Source organism: Struthio camelus, chromosome 8 (assembly GCF_040807025.1).
Source record: "Struthio camelus isolate bStrCam1 chromosome 8, bStrCam1.hap1, whole genome shotgun sequence".
Taxonomy (NCBI): domain Eukaryota; kingdom Metazoa; phylum Chordata; class Aves; order Struthioniformes; family Struthionidae; genus Struthio; species Struthio camelus.
The window spans coordinates 5506194-5523167 of NC_090949.1; the positions used below are offsets into that span (position 1 = coordinate 5506194).

Sequence of the window (16974 nt, forward strand, 5' to 3'; positions counted from 1 at the left end):
CTCAGAAGTTAAGCTGCTGTGCGCTGTGTTAACCCTTTGCAGCCTCTGTGGAGCATGTTGTCAGTATACCCGCCAAACCAAAAAATTACTGGCAAGCTGGTCTTGCTCCTGGGAAGTCTGAGGAATTCCTCATCTGTCGAGCAGAAGTTTGGGGAAAAAGGCAGCCTCCCTGCTTGGCAGGAGTAGGAAGAGGAATTTCCTTGCAGTGGGTGAGGGACATGAAAGCAGAGCCAGAATCCCCTGTGACTTCATTAAGGCTTCATGGTTAGCCTGGAACTGGCTGGATCTCAAGTATTTTCCAGCTGTCCATGGAGGGCACTTGGACAGCTTCCATCCAACCCCACTCCCACATCCCCTCTGAAATGTCTGCAGGGAGAAGACTCCTATTTTTGAATTGCAGTGGAATTCCTGTGGCATTACACACTGTATCCTTTGCAGTACCCAGAGAATTCAGCTTGATGTTTATGATGTTGCATGGGGTACATGATGGCCTTGCTTTTCATTCAGAAATGCCACCATTTGTCTTTCACTGGTACTCACCATTTTTGTGTCAGGCAAGGCCCCAAGTCTTCCCATTATGATGGCTATCACTAAAACCTGCACCTCTTGCTCATCCTCTCCCACCTTAAACCAAATTCAGCTTGTGTTACAGTGTCATTGTCCTATACTGCCCAGTGGATTAACAAATCCTTTCTCATTTGTGCATGAGCAGCACTCCTATTATTGCTGCTTGGAGAAGCAACCACAGCTCTGTCTCTCCAGAATATGTCAGGCTTTCTCCTTTTACCAAGCTAGTCCAGAGCTTGACTTACAACCATGAGTAGAAAGATACTGCCACCCCCACAGGCTAGTACAAAATTGTCAAGGCAGAAGTGTGAGAAGGGGTGTGAAGGTTCTCCGGAGAGGCTTGGCAGCATGGGTAGAGCACAATTTTTCAACCACAAGGAAAGAAAGCTTTAGGTCTTGAGCCCTTGGGGCAGTAATAGTTTTCCATGAAAAGTGATACTCATCCGATTGTGATTGGATGGTACACAAAAGATGGTGCTAGACTCTTCTTGGAGTTGCATGGTGATAGCACAAGAGGCAATAACAGAAGCTGAAACATGAGAAATTCTGATTAGATATTAGAATTTGTATTTATTTATTTTACTGTCAGGGTGGCTATATGCTGGAGCAGGTTGCCAAGACAGATGGGGAAATCTCCATCCTTGGAGATGTTCATGACTCAGCTGGACATGCCCCTGAGCAATCTGATCTGATAAACCATGGAGATCCCTTCCAATCTAAATTATGATACTGATTTTACCATTCTCTAATGATACAGTAACTGAAGCTGCTGGAGTTCTTGTCTTCCTTTCCTGTCTTGATAGTCTGAAATATCGTACAATGACAGTATATCGTTACGTCCCATACAAAGACAAGTGCTCCCGACCCAGCACCAGGACCGCAGAAGCATCAGTGCTGCTCTACCACGCTGCTGTAGAGCCATACAAGGTCTAGGCTTCTTCCCCATCTTGCCTTACACCAAACATGAGTCCCACAAATAAATTGGTATGCAGTGTGGTATCTAAGCCTGCTTTTGCATCAGACTGTCAGCTAGTGTCATTCAGGAGAGCTCTGTTGAAGTCAACAGTATCACAGGTGAGCACCTGTCCTATGGGAGGCACCCACATCTGGCATCATTCCTCCAGATACCATTATTTCCGATGGTGTTCATGCCCACAGTCACTTTTAATAACAGCAGTCTGTAGGCCTTCCTTCCCTAATCCCTGACTACTGGTGCATATACTCTTTTTGCCAGCTGACTCTCTCGAGGTAAAGGCTCATCTGTGTTGCACCAGGTTAAGGTGGTGTTACCAAGGTAATCGAAGGACAAATGTAGCTGCTCACCAATGAGTTTTGTATGTTCCTGGAAAAATATTTGCTTTGGATCTGGCAAACTCAGTGACCCTTCTCTGCCTCAGTTCTGTCTTCTGCTCTATTCTTTGTTTTTGCTGCTTGGCTGAAAGCTATGCCTTCATGCATTCTTCTGGCCCTCCATGTGTTTGCGTGTCAACTTGCAGCACCCACCTTGCCATAAATATCATCTGGTGTGGAATCCTCCAGCCTTGGAGGAGTTGGGAAACTATTTGGGGAGCAGAGGAGAGGATTGTCATTTACCCCATTTGTGGGGACCAAAGGCTGTTCTGCCTTCCCCCCCCAGGGAAAATTGCAGAAATGCTGAAGAAGAGGGAGAGCATAACATTGGCAGTAAATGACAGGCAAAGATGCCAGTTAAATGTCTAAGCTAAGGATGACAGTGGGAAATGTGGCTTGAGGGGAATCAGAATTGCCCATTCTAGATTTGTTTTGGTCTTTCTCATGTCTTTGGGGATGCTGGCAGGATGATGTTTGTTCTTGCTTCATTACAGTGGGTGAAATCAGGGTCCTTTCCTCTCCCTCTCCATCCAACCTATCTGAGCATCTCTTTTGGAACTGCTTCCCCTACCCCTGACACTGCCCTGAACTGTCCAAATCTCTCAATGGAGGAAATTATAGTTATTTATAATTAAGGGTAGACAAAAAATGTTGCTAGTGTCAAGGGAACAGCAGGCGACAGCCAGAAAAACATCATGTCTCCAGAAGAGAGGCGGCGGGAATATCCCTCTGAATAGGGCTGACGTCAGCTCTCGGAATTTGTGCAGCCTGGAAGGGTTTGGGGCTATTTTTCCAAGATATCATAGGTCAGGAATCAACGTTATTTTTAAGTCTGTGTCCCCCGAGCAGCTTTGGTGCACGAGGAAGATTTTCTCTCCCCCTTCTTCCCCCTTTACACTCTATTTCTATGAAATTTTTGTTTCTTTTCCTTCCGAGTCATGCCACAAATATGTCCTTCAGGTTTATTTATTCTTCTCCCTATCTATTGCTCTAGCTCTACTCCCGTCTTGGTTGGGTTGAAGAGATGGCGTCAGCGTGGCGCGTGTCTGGGATGCTCAGGCGAGACATCACAGAAAAGGGATCATGTTATCCTAATTTGCCATTTCCGGTTGGGAGTGTTTTCTCTCCACAAACTGATGTGGCTGGGGAAAACGTTCTGGGAATGCTGCTTTGTGGTGGGAGATCTTGGGGCCTGATGAAGACAAGTTGGTCATCTCATCCCACCATTAAATTCTGCCATATGGTCCAGCCAAGTTTTTCTCAAGTGACTTAAGTTTTGGAGCTACTTTTTTTACTGGAAAGGTGGGTGAGATGTCCGGCCTACAATAGCTTATCAGAGCTGATTGGTAGAGGAGAGGTATGCAGTAGATGCTGACCATCAGATACTTCCCAAGTCAGTAATGGCTTCTGAAAATCTTTGCCATCTCAAATCCAAGGAAGTGGCCACCTCTGTGTTTGAAGCCCTGAAGCCCTTCTTTCCCCATGCCATCCTGCTCTAGCCTGCTTCGGGAATCTTGTTTCCCTATTTTTTTTAGTAAAATTTTCCTCCTTCTACGTTTGCTGTAGCAACCTCTCTCTTTCTGAACAAATCTGTTGATACAATAACTCTTCACTAGGGATCCTGCCATTTCAAACAGTGTATTTGCACATCTCTCACTCTCATTGGTTTTCTTTCTCATTTCAGATCTCAAATGAGAACATGCGTTTTTTTCCCTTAGCCTGTGCTTAGTGTTTTCTGTCCTTTCTTCCATAAGTCAATGTGGCAAGGAATCTGCTAAGGGATGTCACTTTTACAGAAGCTGCTAGTTCAAATATAGCTGATGTGCCTTCAAGGCTAGTCCAGTATAAAGAAATGATTGCATTCTCTTCATAATCTGACCACGCAGCTTGAAGATGCCAGTTGCTCCTGGAAGCATGGGAATAAGTGAAATGCTTTCCACTACCTTAATGTTGCTGTTGGCCTTTTGCTGCAGATTTAGTCATTCTTATGACATACTTCCACAATGGTGCGTTTCCATCACCCTTCCATGGTGATATATTTGAAGCCTTTCCATGCCTTTTTTCCCCCCTAGAAGTCTCTTGAGTTAATTAAATCTTCCCTACAGCTTCACAAACTGTGGGTCAGGCTCCCCAGATTTTGAAGACTCTTGGGAAAGGTAGCCCTAAAAGACACGTTTCCTAACACTGTCTCGGCCAATGAGACAGTGGCACTAACGGTAGGGGTGGTCGTACTTGATTAAAATTAATATATGGTATTTGTAGCACAGCCCAAGGCCCTGAAATCTCACTACTACTATTATTGGCATTATTATTAAGTTAGCTCCTGATCCTCTTAGCTCAGAACATGAACTCCATAAAGATTAGCACTAGGACTGTTGGTGTATCGATGAAAACAGATGCAGACCTCTGACCTATGCAGAAGGCAACAGTGCAGACAGAAGTGGACTGAAAACTGGCTCAACTGCTGGGCTCAGAGGGTTGTGACCAGTGGTGGTGGGTCTTATCAATGTGCATAAATAGCTGATGAGACGATGTAAAGAAGATGGGGCCAGACTGTTCTCAGTGGTGCTCAGTGACAGGATGGAAGGCAACGGGCACAAACTGCAACAGAAAATCCCGGGTGAACACAAGAAAACACTTCTTTACTATGAGATCAGTTGAACATTGAAACGGATTACCCACAGAGGTTGTGGAATCTCTATCCTTGGAGTTATTCAGAACCTGACTGGACATGGTCCTGGGCAACCAGCTCTAGCTAACCCTACTTGAGCAGGAGTGTTGGACAAGATGATCTCCAGGAGTTCCTTCCAATCCCAACTATTCTGTGGTTCTGTGATTTCCTTTCTTCTCCCTTTGTTTCTCCTCCCACTTATTCTCCTTTTATTCCATTCTCTAGAGCTTTTTCTGTCTTTATTGTTCCAAAACCTTCTCTATGAGTAAAACTCAGCCATAACAACAAAGCTACTGTTACTAGTAAAAGTTCTTCAGATTTGCATAACTCCATCCTGCCCAAAGCCCTCATGGGGCAGAGTCAGTAGTCTCATGGGACATCCTGTTGAAATTAGCCAAATTTTGTCATGCTTTCCCAGATGCTCTTCGTCTCAGAGGGCTGAGGATAGAGTCTGTTGCACCCTTTCCTAGGAGATCTCTTTGGGCGTTTCCTGCATTTCCTCTTTGCTCCACTGATGTTTTTGCTGACTGTATCCCGTCTCTTGTCCTTACAGGGCATACATGAGTGTGAAGGAGCTGAAGGAGGCACTACAGCTGAACAGCACCCACTTTCTCAATGTTTACTTTGCCAGTTCAGTGAGGGAAGAATTGGCAGGTGCTGCCACCTGGCCATGGGATAAAGAGGCCCTTAGTCACCTGGGTAAGTAAGCCAGCCTCACTTGTGGGGGCCTGAGGTTGTTGGTTTTTACCTTTCTTGGTTGACCTGGAGAGAATGGGCACTAGACACTGTTCTGAGATGGGCAGAGAGTGAGTGAAGGAAAGCTTGTGGCTTGAGACATAGCATTTGGCTTCAAATACAGGTCACTTCAGGAAATTTTGTAGCTGTCCCTAACCCTACCTTAATCCTTCTTTGGTAGAACTGGGTGTTTTGGTGCTAAGCAAGCATGTGTTCAGGCAGGTAGGGGCATTTACACTTGACTCAGCCAGTCTTCTGGGATGGGGGCAGTCGTGAAGCTGAGCGCAAATTTTGTCTGAAAACTAGTATTGACATTTTAACAAGGGGATCGGATCTAGGGAAGAATCACTGTTGTGGCTATCACACAAGAGATCAAGCACTAGGCCTACGGAACTGATAAGCGAGAGTGTGTTACACTGATGGTCCCTGAAGCCAAACAAAGCCCACAGAAAAATTCAGAGAGTTTTGTGCTTTCTAGTTGATGCTTAGTCAGGCTTCCGCAAATAGAGCATTTATGATTCTAGGTCTAGAAAAGGACCCAAGGAAAGTATTGAGGATATTCAATGAACAGAAGGTGGTCATGGTAACAGACTTTGGATGTGCCAATAGCTTCTGCTATTAGGAGATGAGTCCCTGTTCCCCATGTCCACGGGGGATAAGGTCGTTACACTCAGACAAGGGACATTCAAGTTGACAGAAGAAACTCTTTCTAATGGTGAAGGTATTGAAGCACTAGGACGGAGAGCCTGGCAAGAGTGGCAGGTTCACCGTCAGTGCAGACTGCAGAAGGGGTTAGACTGACGTTTGTCATGGATGGTTTAGGTAAGGCTGATCCTGCAATAGGGTAAGGTGGCTTATTTGGGACCTCTCAGATCTATCCTCTGTGCTTCTGGAAATGGTGAGCTTCAATTCGAGGGACTTAACAGCAAACAAATAAACCAAGAATTTCAGTCATTTCAGTGCTGAGACTCCAGATTTGAGTGACTCCAGAGCTAAACGGGCAGTAAGCACCCGCCACTTTCAAATCCAGCTGCAAATGTGAGAATGACTATCAAATTAAATCATATTTTTGTAACTTGGCTTATTACCCACTGAAGCTGAAGGCTAGGTTCTCTTTTGCTTCAGTGGATTAGAGCCTGACCTTTAAGGTCACCAGTCTTGGCAGACTACAAATAGTCAAAACGACAACTGCTTCACTAGAATGTAAATGCACTGTGTGTTTTCTTCTATTTCTGTGTGTGTGTGTGTGTGCGCGCTCTCGCGCTCTCTCTCTCTCTCTCTCTCTCTCTCTCGTTTTATTTTATTTTTTCCTATCCTCTCCCTCCTCCCTCCACCTCTTCAATGTCAGAGTTTTCTGGCAAAGACCTTCACACTTTGCAGTCAAAACATTTAAAGTGTTTCTCAATAAGTAACTGGAAATAATTACTCCTGACACCTGCACAGCAGACCTAGACCTTCTGCTTTTACAAGTGCGTGATGTTCAACCCTTAAAGTTTTATGCTGCCATTAAAGACCTGTTTTAAAGTTCTTTTTTGCCAGTTTCCCTCCCTCAATGAGTTTCAGGACTGGTATTTCAATAGCATATTGCTACAATTGCTTGTTGAGGAAGGCAAATCTCCATGAAATGTATTCCTTCAGCTTCCAAAAACACTTCCAAGACTCAGCTTGACAATCATCTTACTACAGCAAGTGCTTCAGCCACACATGTTCTCTTCAGACCCCTCCCGATGGCACACAAGGAGATGTACAGAAGGGTAATCAGGGTCACTGATTTAATCAAAAGCTTGCGTTTAGCTCTGGTCCCAGAGTTTGCATCCAGTTCCAATCCAGAGGTGGCACCATCTGGAAATACTGGATCACGGTTTTACCACTAAAGTTCAGGGGAAAAGGGGTGTTGTCTTGGCTCTGGCGCCAGAGCTGTGAAGTATTGAAGCTGGATCTGAACTTCTTTGAGACTCTGGCACAGACTGAAGACTTTGGTTGAAGACTGTCCTTGATTTTAGATTTAATGAGCTCGGGAGGGAGGGTGATGGATTCTGTTCTCTGTAAACAGTGGACTCCACCACTTCATCAAGTGTTTCATACCACGCAAGACATCTATTATTGTCAGCACAGATGAAATTTAGGGCTGAGGAGGTCATCGATTTAGGGCTTTTGACAAAGCCTCTCACCAGAGGCTGCTGGAGAATCTGAGTAAATGGGAAGGAAAAGCAGTGAATAAAGAGCAAGGAAAACCTTGGGAGGAGTGAAAGTAGTATGAGAAACTTTCCCAAGCTTTGTATAAGGACATGACAGTGATCAGGGAGGAGACAGGTCTTAGCATAGGAGAGGAGTCTGTCCCGAAGAACACACACTCTTTCCTTCCTTGCACTGATTCTTGCCACCGTCCTGCCTCTCCTGATGTTGGTACTTCAAGGGTATCCATGCCAGCCCACAGCCTCCACCACTGTCTGCTCCTGTAGAGCAGAAATGTCACACTGATTTCCAACTCCCCTCCCCCTCACCCCAGCTGTTCTTTCCTGCTTCAGTTTTGCTACTGAATCAAATCGATTCTGAGTTTGACTCAACTTCTTCAAGTTCTTCAAGCCTCTTGACTCCGGCGACTACAGCGGCTACGTCAAGCTTTGCTCTCCTCTTGTCTCCGTTTGTCTCTCGGAGCTAGATTTTCTTAGGTGTTTTCAAGAGAAGTACCATGTGACTTATTCTCTCCAACTGCCTTCCATTCCTCTCTCTGAACTCTTCCTCTCACCCCAAGCTCACTAAATGTACTGTTTCCAAATTGCTCTCTATCAGTTCCGTTCTAGGTGTTTTTCGATCTGCCATCTGCCCTTTGAACTCCATGGAAACCATCCTCTGACCTTTGAGTGTGTCTTTCAAGAAGGTCCTCCTCGCCTTCCCGTTGTCATCTTCACTTTCTGAAAGTCTTCAATAAACTTTCTTTTTCATTCCATTCTCTTCACCTACATTTTTGTTTGGGCTACCAGAAATTCAGACAGCATTCCTATGCTGATGACTCGGATCTATTGCTATCCTTCAAATTATTTTCCCGACTAAGTTTGAATTTCATATTTCTGTCTGAAGGTTTAGGGATGGTTTACTATCTCCCAAGACTCAGTGTTGCAAAACCAGACACCCCCCCCACCGGTATACTGTTTCCTGTCTATCACAATTCATGTACTGTCTCTTAACGTCTCTCTCACTGTAACTACAGCATTGCACCCCCTTGACAAATAGATCCTTGCTCTGCTCTCCACTCAACATGCACTGTTAGGAGCATTGGCCCAACTCTTGAGGCAGCAGTTTAACTAGTTCTGTCAAATTAAAGCTGCCCATTTCTCTTTCAAACCTTTTCCTAGCCTATCTCTGTTCTATTCTGCATCACAGCCTCTGAAAGTCAGTGCCCCCTTTTTTCAGTGCTTTCTCCTGTGCTTTGCCTTGGCCTTGGAAATCCTGGCCACAAGTGTGCCTTCATCAGATCTCTCCTTTGCATTCATACCTATTCAGAACATGGCAAATTGTTTCGGTGCTGTGCTCAGAAGTACAACTTGCCTGCCTTATCAGTGCAATCTCCTATTTGTGAATGTGCCAAGTCTGCCAGGATTTGCCTCTTGCGTTTTTCTGGAGCCATGCACTCTGTGTGTCCAAGATGTCTTCATGGTCTATGTTCCTGTAGCACTCAGTCCTGATTGTAGTCCAGTAGCAATACCAATGATCAGCAACAACAGTCATAGAAGTATAAGGGATAAAGACTGGCTGAGAGAGGGTGAACTGGTCTATCAAATTTGTACAGCAGTATTTCAGCTGCTGTAGAAGTTGTAGGCAGAGACAGCTTGCAGACAAACAACTAGCAGTAGAGGCAGAAAATGTCAGGTGTGTTTGCACAGCTCCACCAAACCATACTTTCTCTCTCACTCTTTCCACCATAATCATAGTGAGTTCTTCTCAAATTTATAGTGTTTCAGCTTGGAGTCCAGATTTAATTTTCTGAAAATTTACATATAAATCTTTTAACTACAAAAACATGGAGTTAAAGAATTCCTGTCCTATACAAAAAAAAAAAAAAAAATTAGCTTTACACAGTGTTCTTTGCCTGGTCTCAAAAAACCCTAGCAGTGTAATAATGCAGACATTTTATATGTAGTTGCAGGTGAAATGTTTTTAGCATAAACATGGATGAAAGGCAACAGAATCATGAATGTTTAGTTTTAACTACTTGCTGTAGTTATATAAGCTGAGGTCAGCTCACATATCTGACTGAGGTCAGTGGATCCTGAAGGAGGGCCAGTTGTTCCATCAGAGGTACCTTATGCAATGGCCATCTTCCTGTCTGACTAACTTTCATGGGTTTGTTCCATTAATTGCCATGAGTCAGTGTTTGAGGAAGCCTGGGCCTGTGATACAAATTTAGGTTTGTGGTTTGCTTACATTCACAGCTGTTTAAAGATCCCATGCTGTCTTGAGCATCAGGTCTCCACAACAGCCCTGAACCAGGAACCTGGCACTAGATTGCTGGAGATCCATTGCACTTGTCCAACTGTTGTGTTGTGTTGGTAGACCAGAGAATAGCTCCTTCCCAGGAGCTGGGAGCTTTTTTTTTCCATAGGAAAAAAAGATTTTAGGTTCATACTATCCATCTTCTATTAGAGAGATGCCATGAGAACATCATCTTTGGGCTTCTTGCTTATCATTTGTGCCTTCAAGCTCCACAGTTCTTGCTATCCTCAAAGGAGAGTGGAGCAGGAAAGATCACAGCTTGATTTTTCTGCCCCCTCCCTCCCTCCCCCCCCCTCCCCCCGATCTGTCTTGAGTCAGAGCCCTTCAGCATTTGCCATTGATCATTGTCAGAACCAGGGCAGCGTGGTCCTGCCTCTGGGGGCCTCTGAGAGAAGTGTGCATGGAGGTGAAGTAGGGTCCATGCCAGTGCAAATCATTCACTGCAGTTGTGGACTGGGCATCTCTTGCTGTGTGAGTGGAGCTGGGGCTTGGTCTTTGGGACGTTACCAGCTCTGCAGTTGTAACTAGTAGGTCTAGTCAGAAGGGAAAGGACATTGCGAGGTCAGACCCTCAGCTTTCCAGCTGCCTGGCCTGAGTTTGGCGGACAAGTCCAAGGAAGTCTCTGGTTCACATGCTCTGGAGTGCTGGACTCCATAGATGTTATGGGGACCATACATTGAAATTTTTAGCTTAGCTGTAAAAGCTGACCTTGGGGACCCTCTTTGGATTGGCTCTCAGACATGAGAGGCAGACTTCACTTAAAGCCCAATTCAGTTCTTCTCTCAGAGCAGAAGGATACAGAGATAAGGGAAAAGGGATAAGGGAGGAGGAAGGCCTGATCTGCAGAGAAGGGAAAGTGGAGGCTGATTTTGTTGCAAGTGGTTGTTATGAATAATTCCACATCTTGCCCTCACAGTGAGGACCCTGCAGAGGGAAAATACAACTTCCTGTTCCAAAACTGGGAGCTCTCTGGAGTCCTTTGCTCACCAGGGAGCTGTGGGGACAGAGAACAGAGGGATAGGGATTTTCTGGAAAGAAGACAGAGTTCTCATGCTGTTTCTAATCCCTCCATCTAATTAGCTATAAAAAGTACTAAAAATATGACTCTTCTTGTGGAGTGTGAGGGAGGAATGGGATAGGGGGAGCTGGCAGAGAGGAGGGAGTGACTGGGTATGGAGTCTTGGCATCCTGCCTCTGCAACAGTTTTCTCCCTCCTCTTATTGGAGTCCCATTTATTCCCCCTACACGGGAAGAGCTTCAGGTTTCTGTTGGAAGGAGGACTTTTAGGTTGCAGGGCCCTCAGGGCCCCTAGTGCTCAGACCTGTTCCTTGTGGTCAGTGCTGCAGAATGAGTGCAGGGTCTTCACATCTTGTTTATTTGTTTATGTACCTTTTTTTTTTTTCTTTCTGCATGAACATTCCTCTTCAGCCCTTTGGGGCAGGCAGCCCCCTGCCTTGTTCAGGCTTGGGTTTGGCTGCAGAGATGCCTTTTCTTTCTCTTTTCTCTCTCTTCTCTCTATCTCCTCTCATGCTATGCTTTTAGTAAAAACGAGAAGCAGCTTTTTATGTGTCCACTGAGTTCTGCATTGATGGGGTGCCCTCTGCTATCTATAGTGTTTACCAACCTGTTTGAATGGAATTGTGAGGGGGAGTGGTATGCAAAAACCTAATGGATGACAGAGACACAATTGAACATGAAGGCCCCACAGGATTTGGCATTCTGTGTATCTCCTTGTGGCCCACCTCCAATCAGAGAGCTATAGGACCAAGAGCTGGCTGAGGGAGGGTGCAAGGAGGAGTCCTCTACTTTGAGACATTACAGCTGGCGTGAAAGGGAATACAGCTACTGTGTAACCTGTCTTTCGCCTCAGGCTAAAAAGCTGCCCTGGGTGTTGCATATGCCCTGTGGGAAGGAAACAGGAGGAAGAACAAGCAACATGAGTATTTAGCTAGGGCATGATGCCACTTCACGGGTTCATGTCATCTCCTAGCCCCTCCATGAGCCATGCAAGTGGGATGTGCCATAGATGATGCTGCCCTTTTTGCTTAACCCTCTTGCAACCCTGTTGGGCTCGAGGGAGTTGCTCAGAGCATCCCTGAAGGCCCCTTTCCAATCCTAACCTAGTGTTCATCCAGCATGGCTCCACCAGAGGAGTCCCAGTCCTCCTGGTGTCCTGCCAAGGACACTGTGATCTGAAGGAAGCCCTCTCTTGGAAGGAATGCCCTGTACTTGAGGACGTGAGGTGGTCCAGTAGTGTACGGAGCTGATCCAGGAGCAAATTTCAAGCTGTCTACACTGTGGCTGGAGCAAGGATTGCACAGTGGCCCTCTGCCAGTTTTAACTTCACTGGCAGGGGCAGCAATCAGCAGCAGAGATGCAGTAGCAGAGGTTTTGCTGTGAGGTAGCTGGCACAATAAATTCTCTCGGGCCCTGCAAAGGAAGGAGCAAGCTGTACTGGAGCCAAATATTCACTGTACTACCATCCAAACTGTCTAGGTTAAAAGTAGTTGGGTAAAAACAGCCAGCCATGCCACAGAGATGTTGCCTGACTGCCTGGAGTCAGCCTAGACACATGCTGCGATCCTCTTTCCCCTTCCATCTCTCTAATCTTCCCCCTAGTCCTCCCTCCTCCACCCTATGGCGAAATGGAAGTGGGGGGTGGGGGCAAGGAAAAAAAAATGGAAGGGGGAGGAAATCTCCATTGAAAAGCTTCAAAATAGGGAGAAAAGAAGCAGAGTTTCTGAAGAGGCTTTCATTTAGGCTAAACAAATACATAAATAAAAACAGAGCAAGAAAGGAAAAGAAAGGCAAGTTTCATTCACCATCATCCCCAATGAAAAGTTTCCTGGCAGATGTAATGCCGAGTTGTAAGAACAGGGCATGCATCTTGGGGCAGGAGTCAGATACCCTGGTAGAGTGCCAAGGGAAGGCTTTGCCCCCCTTAGCTTTCCTCAGGGTGATTGCTCCTTGCTCTTCCCATCCTTCCACTTGCAGGCAGTTGGTCAGGAGAAGAAAACACCCAGTCCTGCAGCCAAGAGGGCAGCTTAGGTGAGGATTACTGCAGGACCTATCCAGCTCTGTGCTGTTGCTCTCACTATTTGATGGCAGCTCTGGGCAATCTCTGCTGGGGCTTAGTCCATGCCCATGCTGTGGCATCTTTGGAGGGTGAACCTGCATCAAGCAGGCTTGGAGATTACTCTGTTGTGCCCTCTTGAGTCAAAGGGCTGGGGTGCCTCAGCTGAAGAGGATCAGGGCCATTTGTGCTGCAGCTGCAGTGGATGGGAGGTTCTGCTATGATCCCCATCGTGCTCCCCATCCACATGCAGATCTCTCTGAAAGGAAGGAGGGGATCTTCAGAAGCTCTGTTTTAGGAAATCCCACTCCAAAGTGCACAGTGAATTCAGAGTCAAGTTTGTGCTAGGAGCTTAGTGGATTGTGATATCACCTCATACGAGTTTGAATTTAGCCCTTTGGCTCAGAGCATGAAGCAATAGACCACTGATGCTGTCTCAGTAGGGACCAGAAGCAATGCATTTGCGTCTTTAAATGGACTCGTGCTGAAGGCTGCTTCTAGCTGACAGAGATAACTGTGTTAGTACTTTGTTAGGCACCTCATTCTTTTATCAGCTGTGGGAACATGCATACTTTAGCCACCTGGGCTTGTAGGTAACCTATCTAGGCTTAAGAAGATCTTTTGCCCTCTGGTTCAAAAGATTAGTCCCTGTTTGGTGCCCCCCCCCCCCCCCCCCAGAACTCCATTTAGGGTTGTGTGTTAGTGTGAACCAGAGCAGACACTAGAATTATAGACGCATGAAATGGTACAGAGGGAAACAGTAACTAAAATATTAAAGACTGGAAGGAGGGGGCATCAAAAAACAAAAAAAACCCACGCACCCTCTTTTAAAGCAGAGGAGCTCCCTTCCCATCCTACAAGATGTTGAATACGTCCATCTTCAGGTCTCCATCTGGTACTTCATTTGTGACCAGAAAGCACAGTGAAAGAGTTGTTGCTCGCAAAAGTGAGTAATGGCAGCTGCCCAGTGTCTTTTTCTCTTGATGATATTCTGTGTGCTTATAATTCTAGGTGGAGTTGTCCTTAATCCTGCTTATTACGGTATGCATGGCCACACGAACACCATGATCCATGAAGTGGGACATGTCCTAGGGCTGTACCATGTCTTTAAGGGAGTGAGCGAGCGGGAATCTTGTGACGATCCCTGCAGGGAGACAACTCCTTCTATGGAGACTGGAGACCTCTGTGCTGACACTGCCCCAACCCCAAAGAGTAAACTCTGTCGGGATCCAGACCCTACCAATGATACCTGTGGCCAGACACACTTCACTGGAACACCCTTCAACAACTATATGAGTTACACAGGTAATGAGCAATTTTCACTACAATTTATAGTGGGTGATCTTCACTGTAAAGTTGAGTTTTGCTGCTTCCACTTTTGTGGATAATCGCTTCCCTCATGCCCTACCTAATTTGGTCTTTGATCCCTCCCGATGGTCAGGGATGGGGGAAGTTACAGTCTGTGCTTGCCGAAACAACTTGGCCCCCTTTTCACAGAGATTTCTGTTTCCATCCGTCTCTCCCTGCCTTTCTGTGGATCATTGGAAACATACTGAGTCCAGTCTTGCCTGTCTGGTGGCATGCATTCATTCTCCACTCTAAGCTCCTGAAGCAGCACCTTATTAGGTTATATTAGGTTATATTATTAGGTTCCTAATATAAATTTTGGACCTGCAGGTTAAGCCCTTTTGGCTTAATTTTCAAAGGAGTGCTGAGGAGGACTGATGTTTCTCCTGGCAGCCCAGGAGGACTGAGCACTGGAGAGCAATTCTCTTGCCTTCTGGTAACCGAGTACAACTCCTTTGAGACGATAGCACTGCCAAGGCGTAAAAGCTGGCATGAGTGAGGTGATGATCTCTGAGGACACAGCAGTAGGAAGAATCCTGGTGTTCCCAGTGCAGCCATGGCAAGTGCAGGGTTGTCGTGGTGCTGAGGCAGTGCCATCTTGTGGCATTGGAAACACATGACATGAGAGAGTGCGGGCAGACCGGCCACCATACGCTGGTGCCCCCAGCTCTCCACTGATGTCCCGCAAACAGGCCTTAATGATCAGAAGGCATGCATGCCACCATGCTCTGCCAGCTATCCCTGTGGCCCTCAGCCTGCCCTCTCTTCCTCTAGACGATGACTGCACCAACACCTTCACTCCCAATCAAGTGGCCCGGATGCATTGCTACCTGGACCTGGTGTACCAGCGCTGGGGCCAGAGCAAGAAGCCTGCACCCATCCCCATTCCCCCCATGGTCACGGGGCAGACACAGGACTCCCTCAGCATCTACTGGCTGCCTCCCATCAGCGGCGTCATACATGAGAGGTAAGAGAAAAGGGGAGAAATCCGCTGTTGCAATGGTCTCGGGCTTGCGCAGGAACTCTCTGCCTGCTGAAAAGGCCGAGAAACCCTCACAAGGCTCCCTGAGATGCAGAGCCCATTTGTGGTGCTTCCTCTGGTCCCCCACTAACACCGGAGCCCTCACAAGTTGCATGCTGGTCGTTTTGCCTGACACTGTTTATTTGAACAGGGATCCACTGCAGAAGTTGCTTGGCACAGAGCTGGGGGCAGGCAGGCGGTGGAGGGAGGGCTTTTCAGCAGTCAGTGAGGACAACGAGGGTGGGTTGGCATATCCCTCGTGCCCCCTGCCAACTGGCACGTCTCGCCTAGTCCTTTTGTACTGGTAGTGGTGGGGATTGAGTAGCTATTTCTGCAGCTGCCCTGGTGACGAGGGAAAATGAGGCCCAGCCTCCCCTTCAACCCTTTTTCCCTCCTTGCCAACTCCAACAGAGCCCACCGACATGAGAGCTGTACTGCTCTGATGGCTGTGTTTGCATGTGGGCTCTCCCACAAGCCTTCTGCTGTTGGGGTGCTGGGAGAGGAAGCCAAAGAGGGTCAGGAGACGATGCCAATTTCTAAACCCAAGAGCGCAATCACAGAATGAAAAATGAGCTTCATTTAGCACTTATTGTATAAACTAGCCATTTACCAGGAGGAAATGCAGCCTTGTGGTTAAGGCAGGGAGCTCGAACCACAAAAGCTGGGTTTCATTCCCAGCACTGTCATAGACTCGCTGTGTAACTGGGGGTAGGTCAGAAAACTTTTCAAGTTGGAGAAATTGTACTGAGGAACCTGAATCATTCAGCACGCAAGCCACATGCAGTCATGAAGTCCAGAGCTGCTGCTCTTCCTTCACCCTCTCTAACACGTGGGTGTATCAACCTCTGGTGATGTGACCACACATCTGTAATCCCCTGAGTGTGATTTGGGAGGATTGGTGCTTGGAGATCTAGAGATGGTTGGTTCTTGAGGTTTTCACCTTGAGGGTAGGTACTGGCCACTTTTAAGAATCAGTTTGCAAAAGTCTGGACCATTGCCTGTGATGGCAATGAAAAGCCCTCGGGCTTTGGAGGGGGTCTGCTATATCCTCTTGATTATTCCTCGCCTAGAAAATAGTCCCCGAGACCTGAATATGACACCAGCTGATGCTTCCATTCAGCAGCTCCCTTTAGTAAAGTGTTTCAGCTTTTCTTAGGATATAGATCTGTGCTTTTATTATTGGACCTGAAGCATATATTAAAGATAAACAGCTTTTTAGATGTGTTTTAAAGCTGCTTCACAAGGCTGTCCTTCCCAATTCAAAGCAAACCAGTGTTTTCTGTGTTTGCTGTGCCATTTCAAAGAAACGATGTTCTCCATGAAGGACCTTTCCTCCCAGAGGAAATGAGAGCACAGATCTGTCATCCCACCAGGCACAGAGAGGCTCTGATGGCTGGGTGGACTCGAATCATTGAAACAAACGGCTTTGGGGAGTGGGGCAGTTTAGGAGCGAGAAAAAATGGGCCTAGAAGGCAGACACTGAGTCATCAAATCCAGTCCTTGCCTCTCACAAGTTGTGTGATCCCTTTCCCAAACAGCTCACCTGCTGGCCTATGAGGGAAGTTTCTGCTTTCCCTGCTGACAGACTAACCAAGGAGAATGGCTGAGGCAGACAATTATCATGTAGAAGTTCCCTTTTCTTTCCTGATTAGCACAGTGGGACTCCCTTTAATTGACATTCCTGGCATCATAGCAATCTTGAAAGCAAAAAATCCT

At 46.6% G+C, this 16974-nt stretch overlaps 1 protein-coding gene across 1 annotated transcript in view; it reads left to right on the forward strand.

The window, feature by feature from the left end:
* PAPPA2 (pappalysin 2) overlaps positions 1 to 16974 on the forward strand; it is a 116631-nt gene that overhangs the window by 29832 nt on the left and 69825 nt on the right. Inside the window, exons 3-5 of the mRNA XM_068952541.1 lie at positions 5142 to 5287; positions 13902 to 14195; positions 15012 to 15204. Of these exons, the coding sequence (XP_068808642.1) occupies positions 5142 to 5287; positions 13902 to 14195; positions 15012 to 15204 (633 nt within the window). The remainder of the gene's footprint in view (positions 1 to 5141; positions 5288 to 13901; positions 14196 to 15011; positions 15205 to 16974) is intronic.